This window comes from Oryctolagus cuniculus, chromosome 2, assembly GCF_964237555.1.
Source record: "Oryctolagus cuniculus chromosome 2, mOryCun1.1, whole genome shotgun sequence".
In the NCBI taxonomy this organism is placed as follows: Eukaryota; Metazoa; Chordata; class Mammalia; order Lagomorpha; family Leporidae; genus Oryctolagus; species Oryctolagus cuniculus.
Window position 1 is genome coordinate 133,774,269 of NC_091433.1, and position 12,572 is coordinate 133,786,840.

Below are 12,572 nucleotides of genomic sequence, written 5' to 3' on the forward strand. Positions count from 1 at the left end.
TCCATCTTGAACTCGATCATTTGTACCTGCTCAGGGTATAATCTATTTCCAGTTGACAACTGTCTTTTTACTGTAATAGCAGAAGATTTCATTAAAGGAAAACATTGACTCAGACCCAACAACTGTTAAATGAATGGGCAATTACCACTTCTAAACAAAATATAATTCTCTCTATGTTAACTAAAAAGCTTTGCTGTAGAATCAGAAAATTATCAGAAGCCTTAGGAGTATGCAGAGAAAGGGGACTGTAGCTAGTGGATTCGGGTAAATGTAGGAACTTTTAATTCAGAAGCTGAGCACATATTCCAGTTTCAACATCTAAACATCTACAAAGACTTGCCTGAATGCTCCACCAGTGTGCCTGAGTTGTTGCACAGCGAGTGCACTGAACAAGTCAGAGAGGCCAATGCCACTGCCCCAGAGGAGGTGACAGCAGGGCCACACTGGCTGTGCTGCGCCTGCTCCTGTCACCATGTAGGGCAGCAAGTGTGATGCACCTGACCTGTCTTCCCTAAACTGGATGCATAATCAATTCTACCAATTTTTTTTCAGAGCAAGGTGTTTGGCATCTTTCATCTGACAAGAAGTTTGTTTGCCAAGCTTTTGCCGGAGCTGCTGGACGACTATTTTGGTTTAGTTATGAAGATGAGTTTGGCAGAGGGTTTGGTTGTATTAACAATTCATCATGCAGGCAAAGGCCCTGAGGTCCCCACCTAGCCACACACTGCTCTGTCTCCTGACTGTGACTGCTTGGGTGCAGGGCTGCTCTGGGGACTGGTTAGCCTTTCAGCATCATTGTCTAGTGGCAATAGTGGCTTACAGCAATGACTGTTTCTTTTTCAGAACAGTCAGGCTGTCCGACTGTGACCTCTGACAGGCGATGCACCTCTCTGACCCAAGCATGAGACCGTGATTATTACTAAGTGTGTGTTAGATGCTCCACGTGCAGCACTAAGCATAGCACCTGTCCGTCCCAAGCCCCCAGTAAATTCTAGTTGCCATTATAATTAAGTACCTGCCCTGCTTTTCAAAGCCAATTTTGACAGTTCAAATTTGTAGGAAAAGGCTATTGACTCTGAAGTTGATACTTTCTTGCTTCTAAAAAGGCCTATAAATGTATCTATATCTGTTAACTCAACTTGGAGATGGTGGCAATTTGGCCTGTCTTCAGAAATGTTTATTTGTAGTTATAAACGCCATCACTCAAGTTAACATGCATCACCACTGATGCGTCTTATGTCGATTCTCAAGACCCGTTATATGCATGTGTGAAACTGAAACTCAGAAAAAGCAGAACTTAGGCATTCTTGCCAAAAGGAAGTGAACTGGAAGGAAGAGGAGAGAGTCTTTGTGGAGAAAATTGTCCTATCTCTCCACCAGTGTCAGAATGTGGAAATGTTTACAAAATGCTCATTAAAAGAAAAAGGGATCGCAAGATAGAAACAAAATCTGGTGCACAAGTTTACACTGGGGAGATAAGAAAGGCTAGGCCCCTACAGGGGATTTTGTTATCCAATTATTGCAACCTGACTTTCGCCGAGGGGAAGAGTGGTCGGGGGAGGGGGAGAGAGGGGAAGAGTTTCCAAACTTGTCTCCAGTGACACGAGACATTTACGCTCGCTCGGCAAGATAAAACTGCCACTTAGAGCCCAGGAGAGCTAGACCTTCCTGGGTTGCTCCGGGGCCTTGAGCGGAGTCATGGGTTCTCCGGTGCTCGGGCTGTGCGCTGTCTTCTGCCTGGTGGCTCACTCCGTGGCTGGGAGCCCCATCATGGGCCTGGAGCAGTCGCCTCTGGAGGAAGACATGCCCCTCTTCGAGGATGTCTTCTCGGAGCAAGACGGTGTGGACTTTAACACGCTGCTCCAGAGCATGAAGGATGAGTTTCTCAAGACGCTGAACCTGTCCGACATTCCTACGCAGGAGTCCGCCAAGGTCGACCCGCCTGAGTACATGCTGGAACTCTACAACAAGTTCGCCACGGATCGCACCTCCATGCCCTCTGCCAACATCATCAGGAGTTTCAAGAATGAAGGTGAGCTCACCTTTTTGCAGATCAACTTTGGCTTCAATCTTCTTTTTACAAGGAGTGAGAAGTAGACTTACAATGCCTGGGAATGATGTGGATCAGGGCGACTCTATCTGCATAAGAATGTGTGCAGAAAGATTCACAAAAACAATGCAGAGTTTGATGCATACCGTTTGCATGGTCATTTCAGGACCCCAGAGGGTAGTTAAAAACATCTTTTAATCCAAAGTCACAATGTGTCTATCATTTTGGCATCCTGAGTCTTTGAAACTTTAATTTGGCCATCAAGTATTAAAAAACATAATATTGGTCTGCTGTTGGCTCTTTGTCATTTTCCAGAGGCACTTCAATTCGCAGTTTGGCTTTTCTTTGTCTACAAAATTTGCCAACTTCTACTTAGAAAGAAAAATAATGAAAATGGAAAGTTGAGATTTGTGTTTTATTCAAACTTTGGATAAGTTTCCACTTTGTGACCTTTCTTTAAAACATTCATACAAGATGAAAAGATATTTTAGTGATTTTTTTTAAAGCTGTGTTGTGTTTGATGTGTCATGGCCTTCCTTGGAACACTGTTTATAGTTTCTGGGAATTGTGCATAGCTTAATTAATGATCCAGTTTAGCATTTCTGTATGTTTGTTAGGAGTAATGCAGAAGCTTTAAATTATTGGTGTAAGAAGTGTGTTTTCTCCTTTCAGATATTTAAATTCAGTAATGAAATCTGATGCGCTGGAAAGTTAATCCTTCATTTAATCCATTGCTAGAAACCCAAAAGGCAATAAATCTAATATCCGTGGTAGAGGCGAAACTAACTCTTTAATACTTACCAGTTATGCTTTTATAGTCATTAAGCAGATATAAAAGAGGTGGGTTTTTTTGTTTTCTTTTGTTTTTTGATTGATGTTGGCCAGATGTTCTTGCGAGTAAAAGGGCAGTGGCAGAGATAGGATGCAGGCTTTGGAATTTTGAGAGCTGGTTGACTTAGTAGTGGTGGTAGATAATTAGCTTCCTTTCACTAGGTCCCAATTTCCTTATCCGTAAAGCAGTGATCATAGTAACTACATAATACAGCTGAGTAGTTCAGAAATAGTTATGGGAAAGAAAGCGCTCCATTTGCTATAAAGTGCTGACCAAACTTTGGTGATTATTAACAGCTTACTTAGTATTCTAGGCATCAAAGCAAATGTTGAGTAGATATTCCTTAGTTCCTAGGACATCATTAGACTTCAACATTTAATCAACCAGGAGTGGGCTGTTAGCCTAGTGGTTAAGACGCCTGGGTGGGTTTGAGTCCCAGCCCTTACTCCTGACTCCAGCTTCCTGCTGATGCAGACTCTGGGGGGCAGCGGTGGTAGCCCCAGTTATTGGATCCCTGCCACCCATTAGAGAGACCTGGCTTGAGCTCCCAGTTCCTGAATGTGGCCTGGCTCAGTACCTGCCATTGTGGGCATATGTGGGGAATGAACCAGCAGGTGGGAGTTTTATCTCTCTGCCCTCCAAATAAATAAACAAAAATAAAATACAATGTAGTCCATCATCAAGTTTCTTCCTTAGTGACTTATCTCTGGGGGAAATAACAAGTTGGGAACATAGACCCCGTTTGGACATAGAAGTGCATTGAGATGGAGCCACCTCCTTTTGTGGGAGCCTTGCCTGACACTGCCTGGCACCGAACCCAGGTGTCTGGTTCAGAGTGGGGTGAGAAAATGTTGGCGTACCCCAGAAAAACAGGAACATTTTCATGTCTCAGTTCTCTGTGGAGGATTTGGATGACCCAGGTCAGGATGTAGAATTTACCCAGCATGATATCACTGGCAACCAGTGGGGGCAGTAGCATGTCTCTCAGGGGACAGCCCGTGGCTGCACCCTCCCCAGCCTTTGGGAGAAGATGCAGAGCTGGAGGACTCGCACCTCTTCCCAGAGATGGTCCTGCTGGCTGCTATTATGTCTCTTCTGACTATTCTGGACTGCTCAGTGCAGCCCCTAAGAGCCAAAGACCAAAAAATCTCCAACTCCAACTCCAACTCGTCTGGGGAAAATAAGTGCCGTCTCCAGGTGGACAGCGCATGCCCTCAATTCCAACCCCTCTGTGTCCTCCCCTCTCCAGCGGGCAGTCAGCTCTCTGCTTGGAGGCTCTGTTGCTTCTAGTGCAAAATGAACAGAGGATCCATACCTGCATTATGGACCACTATAGAAAGCAAAGAAGACCATGTTTGCAAGGCACTTGGTATGAAGAACTTGTCAACAAATGCTAATTCTCTTCCCTGGAAATGTAGCTCTTCCATCTATTACTTACTGCCTTTGCACATGCACAGAACTGCGCAGGGAAATTATTTAAAAAGAACCTCTTAATTAAGGTATAATTGAAAAATCAAAAAACCCCATACTTAAAGAAGTGCTGCTTTGACAGGTTTTGACAAATGTGAACATTCACTGAAATCAAAATAGGGAACATATCCATGACCACCAAAAGTGTCCTTGTTTGCCTTTGTAATTCCTTCCTCTTGAAACAGTGAATTTTATTTTGCATTTTTCTCATGGGTGGAATAACCTGCATACTCTCTAGTTTTTGGTAAGCTCATGTTCCTTGTCCAGGGGAAGTCAAAGCTCCTTTATTCTTACAGTGAGGGGACAACTTCCAAGGTGCTTCTATTTCTTATCCAAGAGCTTGATGGTGTATGAAGAACATATGCCACACTCAAAAACTGAGTTGGCCTGATGCCCAAAACCATCAACTAATCCATACTGTAAGGCACTGCCTCTGTCTAAAGCATCAAGGTCAGACAGACATGGAAGGGAGTTTGGGCAATGCTGATTGCTCTCGGTGCCACCAGGATAGTTGGGAAGATCCACTCATAGACAGAGAATTGAAGCACAAGGATGCAAGTGACAAGGGCCAAAGAAACAAAGTGCTCCAGGGACTCAGAGGCACGTGAGCTTCCAGACAGAGAGGTGAGAAAGGGGTGGTGCTCCAGCAAGGAGTTAGAACGGGGTGGGCAGAGGTGAGGGGAGAGGGTTTTCCAAGGTCATAGAACACATACGAAACTTCAAAGAACAGAAAATTGTGGTGGAGAAATCAAAACACACGGGCTTATAAATCCATTCAGTTTATCAACAAATATGAATCAAGCAATTGCCGTGTTCCATGCACTGTAGAGGGTGAATGAAAGCTACTGCTGGACCAGTAGGTTAAGGCTTGAGAGCCACGCAGGTGAGTTTAAATGCATTCTGTCACTCTGCAAGTTGGCATTTCCCAGTAGCAGTGTGAAAAATGATTTTAGGTGGTACCCAGAATCCCGTGAAATCAGTCAGCCCTCAGTATCTTGAGTTCCAGGCCCACAGATTCAACCAACCATGGATTTAAAATATTCAGAAAAAAATGACATGTTCCCTAAACAATACAACTATTTACATGTCATGAGGTATTATAAGTAATCCATAGATGATTTAAAGTATTCAAGAGGATGTGTGTATGTTATATGCAAATACTATACCATGTTATTTAGGAGACTTGAGCATCTGCAGATGTTGGTATCTGCTGAGGGTCCTGGACCCAATCCCTTCAGATACCACTAGGACAAGTCTAAAGGAAGCAACAATTCTAAAATATCAGAACAGGCTAAAGACAAATATTGAAAGAGTATAATATGGAGCAGGGGCCCACTAAAATAATCAATTTGGTTTACAATTGAAAATATGCTGCTAAAGATGTCTGAGAACCCCTCACTTGGAGGTCCTTAGCATCTTTATGTTGCAGAATCCTTTTATAATCTGATGATAGATGTCCCCAGGGTTTCTTGGAGACATATAATACCTGAGGCAAGTGTACAGGAGCTTTGCACTCCCTGTAAGACTCTCAGGTAGGAAGTCAACGTTATTGTATTTGGAGGTATACTTCTAAGATTAGAGAACTTTTGAAAATTTGTTTCATAAACATTCTCAAGTATTTGGATGTGTCAAACTCCATGCCAGGTGCTAGGGGCACAAAACTAATGCAACCAGTTTCCCCCCAAGAATCATTTCCCCTCATTCCAACTCACAGAGAGCCATATATCCAAAAAACAGCGACTGTGGTCTCTTTGCTTTATGTTGCGTTGCTGTTGCATTGTCCTTGTCAGGATTTGTGGTCTAGAGTAGAGGTCAGCAAACTCTTTCCGTTAAGAGCCACGCAGATAGCAAATAATTTAGGCTGTGCTGGCCGTATGTTCTCTGTTGTGACTAACTGTGCCACTATGGTGCAAAGGTAGCCACAGACACTATATAAACAAACAAGTGGGCTCGCTCCAAAAAGACTTTATTTCTAAAAATAGATGGCAGATCCAATTTGGCCTATGGGTCATAGTTTACTAACCCCCAACCTTAAAAGAAGACTTTCAGGAAGACATCTATATGGGGATCTCCTCCCCATAAACTCAAACATGAAAAGCCTTCATGTCCCCATCTAGGAAAATTTCAAGGAAAGAACAACCAGCATACATCCCATTTGATGGTTCTTTACTGGTTAGAGAAATTGGGGACTTGTCCACCCAATCTCCAAGGTCCCTTTGAGTTCTGTAAGTTATGGGCTTTAGGATTCTCAAGCAGGGAGAGTGAGTTTTTCCTCCATCCGTCAGGCAGCTGTTTTCCACCTTAGTCGTGGGCACTTCACTTAGTTTAGGATTCTACCCTTGACATTTCAGAATTTTCTGCGTCATAGAATGCCAACATTGTGTTTGTTTTTGTTGAAATTCTCATTCTGTCTGTATCAAGCTTCCTACATGGGCAGGCCTTCTTATTACAGAAATATAAAAACACCTGTTGCAAATCTTATCTTTGCAATTCTCTTTTCATTTCAGATCTGTTCTCTCAACCAGCCAGTTTTAATGGACTCCGAAAATACCCTCTTCTCTTCAATGTGTCCATCCCTCACCATGAAGAAGTCATCATGGCTGAACTCAGGTTGTACACACTGGTGCAAAGAGATCGCCTAATATACGATGGAGTGGACCGGAAAATTACCATTTTTGAAGTTCTAGATAGCGAAGGAGACAGCGAAGGAGACAACAACGGGGAAAGAAGCCTGCTGGTTTTAGTGTCAGGGGAGATCTATGGAACCAACAGTGAGTGGGAGACTTTTGATGTCACGGATGCCATCAGACGTTGGCAGAAGTCAAGTTCATCGACCCACCAGCTGGAGGTCCACATTGAGAGCAGGCACAATGAAGCTGAGGACATCAGTAGGGGACAATTGGAAATAGACACCAGTGCCCAGAATAAGCATGACCCTCTGCTTGTTGTGTTTTCTGATGACCAAAGCAGTGACAAGGAGCGGAAGGAGGAATTGAATGAAATGATTGCCCATGAGCAGCTTCTCGAGCTGGACAGCGTGGATGGCTTTTCCAGGGGGCCTGGGGAAGAGGCATTGCTGCAGATGAGGTCGAACATCATCTACGACTCCACTGCTCGAATCCGGAGGAACGCCAAAGGCAACTACTGCAAGAGGACCCCGCTCTACATCGACTTCAAAGAGATTGGCTGGGACTCCTGGATCATTGCTCCTCCCGGGTATGAAGCCTATGAATGCCGCGGTGTTTGTAACTACCCCCTGGCAGAGCACCTCACACCTACAAAACACGCAATTATCCAGGCCTTGGTTCACCTCAAGAACTCCCAGAAGGCTTCCAAAGCTTGCTGTGTGCCCACAAAGCTCGAGCCCATCTCCATCCTCTATTTAGACAAAGGCGTTGTCACCTACAAGTTCAAATATGAAGGCATGGCCGTCTCCGAATGTGGCTGTAGATAGAAGAGGAGGGTTGTGCCTTATTTAATAACTGTAAATGTGTATATTTGGTGTTCTATTTAATGAGACTATTTAATGAGGGTGTACAGATAACAGAGGCTCGTTGCCTTAGGAAATGGACAGGTCGGTTTGTTGTGGGAAATGCATATTTTGTGTTAGTCTAGTCCCTTCCATCCATTTTTCTTTGGACTTGCCATTTCCTGGGAATGCCTTAGCTAAAGACAAATGGCAAGTCCACATGACTTATCCTCCACGCCAACTTGGAAACAGTGACCCCTAAGCAAATTTCAGTGTCAAAAGACACATATTTGTGTTGCCTATCTTAGCACATACATGAGTTCATGAACATATTTTGCTTCTAAATAGGGGCAGGATATACTCACACTTATGACTCACTCAACTGTGTATATATTAAAGGTCACTGGGATGGGCTCAGTCATCTCTTTTCTGAGTAGGATTTATGTCAAAGCCGTTTGCAGCAGGAACTTAACCATCCTCAGAGGTATTGCATTTCCTAACGACTTACTGGGAATGTAAGTGTCGCTTTTGTTAGACGAGGTTCTGGTGGTGCCCCAAGCTGCAGGCCTGGGGAGGAGGCTGCATGCTAGATACAGGAAGCAAGTGGCTTCAGGAGCAGTGACCTCAGAGGTACACTAGAAAACAGTGATCCTCCAGGGACCTGTGTGCAAGAGAGAACAGGGCCTGGTCAAGAAAGGAAGTGAGGGGGGGCTTCAGGATGAAATCTGTTCCTGGGAGAACCAGAGGCACGGCCCTGAGGGTCGGCCTTTTTTTTTTTTTTTTTTTTGCTGCAGAGGGTATAGGAGGTGGGAGGGAGTTCGAAGGGTAGAAGGGGAAAAGATGCATGTGGATGTTATTTACAGATGTATTGGTAAAATCATAAGCAGTTCTACCTAGAAAATCACGTCTTTAGACAAAATTATGAGACAAGGAGGAGAAAAATCAGAAGGGGCCTGTTTGCTGAACTCCTTACTTCTTAAGAGTTTCCTCACTTCATTGTCTCTCTCACTTGCTCCGGCACCCCTACTTTTCCTCATTTCCGTATTCCACTTTCTCTCTTTAGTCTTTGTTCAGCTGCCTCATGTGCTTCTCCCATTCCTGTGTCCCCTGCCTTCACTGGCCTTCATTACCCTCACTGTGGGCTGCAGGGGACACTGGAAAGCATTTGCTCTCAAGATGCAAAGAGTGAGTGATCAAATTTTTAGATTAGCCCCCATACTTAATTGGATTTGGCTTTAATAACGTCCTTTATGGCATGTTGCCCATCAAGAACACGTACATGGCAGCACATATAGTAAAATTGGAACCATACAGAGAAGGTTAGCATGGCCTCTGCACAAGGATGACACGCAAATTCACGAAGTGTTCTATATTTTTAAATAAATGGATACCTGTTTTCCACTGCTAAAAAAAGGGGGGGATACCTGAGTCTAGATTTTTTTTAAATAAATGAACTAGTGAATAGATGCACAAGGACATAGCTTGAAAGTGCAGCTTGAATGTTGACACCGGATTGGCTTCAAGATAGAAACCCTGCAGCTTTCCCAGCTTCCCATTCTGCTGTCTGCTCATTTTGGAACTGATCTGCCCTCGGTGGGATGGCCCTGTGGCTCTGCCCAGTAGTTGGCAGCTGGCTGGACACTGAGACTGGCACTAGTCTTGGTGCCTCCTTGCAGGGTCAAGGGCTTTGAGCGGGAGGAATAGAAGCCAGCAGTGCCCAAGCTGGTCCAGCACCTGCAGGCGGGCGGCACAGCTGGTTCCCGCTAGGATGAGGAATGCGCCTTTCAGAACATCGCCTCCTCTCACCCTCTGAGTGCTCCCTCACAAGTCTTGCACTTTTTTTTTTTTAAATCCTGGGGAACTCTCAGCCTTCCTTTTACAAAGCTTTTAGTGTTATGAACTCATGTTGTGCTAGATAATAGAGGTAAGGAAATTAATTTAGAAACCTTTTGCTAAATTTGGATCTCAGCTCTTTACATCTCTTATCCCTCTGGTGTCTGTCCAGAGGGTAAACCCTGGAGAATCTGTTGCCCCTGGCAGAGTGAAATTCTCACCGTCAATGGGCGTACAGTGCTGGACAATTTGAGATGGCTGTGCATTTAACAATCTGAGAACCATGCATTTGTGGACTAGCCTCCAAATAACACAGTGTGTGTGTGAGGGCAGGCAGGTCTGTGTGGGTGTGTAGCTGGCTTCCGACATCCTGGCTCAGTGCCCTCACTGGAACATGGTGCATCCTTTATACTCCAAGGTACACGGTGTATACTCAGACTCCCACGGTACTTCTCTTCCTTCTACAGGACATTGTAACAGATATACAGCAAAATCTCAGCTAAACAGCAGAGTTTCTGGTTAGAAAATTTATCTTTAGGCAAAAACCTTATTTATTTTATGTCTAAAATATACAAGACAGTGTTGGGCTGGTAGATGCTTTACAGCCAGCCATCCAAGTGGGAAACAGCCCTGGTTCATGAATTTCAGTGGTGTGAAGGCTCCCAGCCCGGCCTATTTCACACTACTAATGTGATGGCAACTGACCTGAACCAATGCCAGGATGCTAGCCAGGTGCCAGCCCCTGCTTCGCACCACACCTGCTGCTGGCTCTGCCAGGCTTCTGGAAAAACCTTGTCTCAAACACATATAGTCACTACTGTTAGAGCTGTGCAAACCCAGGCCTTAGGCAGTTAGGCTGCACACCCCAGACATTCCTCCTCCTACCACGGTCCTGAGGTTAACCTGCATTTCTGTGCTTTTCTTCTTCCCCATGGACAGGGAGTGTGGAAAACTGCATATCACTTTCTTTTTTTGCCCTTTTTCTTATAAAAAATGAAAAGACAAAAATTAGCATTATCCCTCGTTCCCATCAGCGCACCCAGAACCATTCTGTTTCATCTTATTAATATGAAGCTATGAAATGGTAGAACGCGCCAATGTTTTCTCTGGCTGTAAACCTTCTGCTGTGGAATTCTTCAGTTTTATACTTAGGCAGAATTGTCATCACTGACAATGCTAAACCCAAAGGACTTTGAAGGAAAATTGTAGTACAGGGACTTGGGCAGCCAACAGCCAACGCAGATTGTAAAAGTTTCTAGGCTTCCTACTATTTATTGATGGATATATTTATTTTGTAATATAGTGTAGAATATCAAATATTTTATTTTTATGTTTGTGATCCCACTTGCATAGAATAGGCTTTTGTGCGTCTCATAGTACCTTTCCCCAGAGTATGACTCACGTACAGTACATGGCCTGTATTTTCATCTCTCTCTTTTGGCATCAAAACATACTGGCATTTTAGGGAGTCTTGCTGTAAGCGTGCCATAACTTTGTATATTTGCGTCTTGTAGTCCTGCTGTGAATCCCTTAGTATATTTACTGGCTTGTAAATAGTACCGTTTCATCTGAAGTGTAGATGTTCCAGAAAAATATTGAACTAATAAACTGTCATGTCATTCCACAAGCTGACATTGTCATTTGATCCTGAGAGGCAAATGCTGTCCAGCTGTGAGGGAATAGAATTGCTACTCAACCAATGACGTATGAGTAGCTAACTGGAGCCCCTCCCCCCACTCCCACATAGCAGGTGTTCCTCCTGAATGTACCCACTGCCTTCAGAAATCCAACTGGATACATCTATTGTAATTGGACCTCTTACTCTATTAATGTCAAAAATGTTAATTTAATGATTCCCAGAAAAGGCAGCCTTGTTGTGTAAACTCTTTCTGCAAGTATAATTTTTGGTCTGAGAAATTAAGAGCTTTTCTCAGGGCCGTTGCTGTTTTAGTATGCTTTATAATTTATACTCTTTAAGTAAAAGATATGCTCACATAAATGGTTTTTATGTTTTCCTTGTTACTCGGTCCATCAGCCGACTCCAAGGCTCAGCAGTGGTGTGGCAAATTTGGCATGTATCTGTAACACACAAGGGATGTTGCTCTCTTTGAAGGACTGTAGATCTTTTCACGGTCACTGAGCCCTTTGCAGTTCTGTATGCTCACGTGTGGTGAGAAAGGAAACACCACTATGATTTTCTGCATTTTCTGGTCTCCAAACATGGACATTTGACTTCACACATTGTACAGTAGCAGCAAAATAAAAAGAAAGTGTTTCTGCATGTGGAACTGTATCGGTCAGTTAATAACCCCGTCAGGGAATGACCACTTGTGCTCAGCGTGTCTCTCACACACGAGCACTGGTTTTGTGGCACCTGGCCTGTTGGCCGTGGGGAGGCGGATGTGCAAGTGCCCACCAAGAATCCCACGGCAGAGGTTACCTGCAAATTGGCACAAGCACGTTCGTGTCCTTGGATAAAACCTGCTCATTGGCCACATCCAAATCCATGTGGTAATCGCTAGGCGGAACTGAAGACAGATGCAAATATTTTACACTGTGTGCGTAAGCCAAATGTGTACATTCAGTCATTTTGTTGAATAAAATGGGAAAATTATTTTGGTGATAATGATTTGCAGCTGATTTTTTTCTTCAGATGGAATTTTTTTTCATACTCGCTCCTGTTTTCTTTTTCATTTCCCCTTCAAAATTTATCCAGATGGAATACAATTCCCTCTACATTTGGAGAGAGTGGTCTTTAGGAACCAAGCATTGTTTTTGGCTTTCAAGTGGTCTCACCATAGAATGACGCCCTGCCTTAACTTGGTCCTCCCTTTTGATACAAGTGGGTATAAATCCCACAAATGCCAGAGACACACAGTGTCGAAAATGAAATTTAATCCTCTTTGTCCATGGGAAAT

At 43.9% G+C, this 12,572-nt stretch overlaps 1 protein-coding gene and 1 non-coding gene across 2 annotated transcripts; both read left to right on the forward strand.

Moving 5' to 3' along the window:
- Nucleotides 1–1,575: 1,575 nt before the first annotated feature.
- Nucleotides 1,576–12,280, forward strand: BMP10 (bone morphogenetic protein 10). The gene is made up of 2 exons (XM_002709825.5): nt 1,576–2,032; nt 6,860–12,280. The coding sequence occupies exons 1-2, from the start codon at nt 1,699–1,701 to the stop codon at nt 7,804–7,806; spliced, it is 1,281 nt and encodes a 426-aa protein (XP_002709871.1). The 5' UTR covers nt 1,576–1,698; the 3' UTR covers nt 7,807–12,280.
- On the forward strand, nt 9,097–9,198 carry LOC127490407 (U6 spliceosomal RNA). The gene has a single exon (XR_007918369.2). It is a non-coding gene; the product is annotated as a U6 spliceosomal RNA (small nuclear RNA).
- Nucleotides 12,281–12,572: the final 292 nt, after the last annotated feature.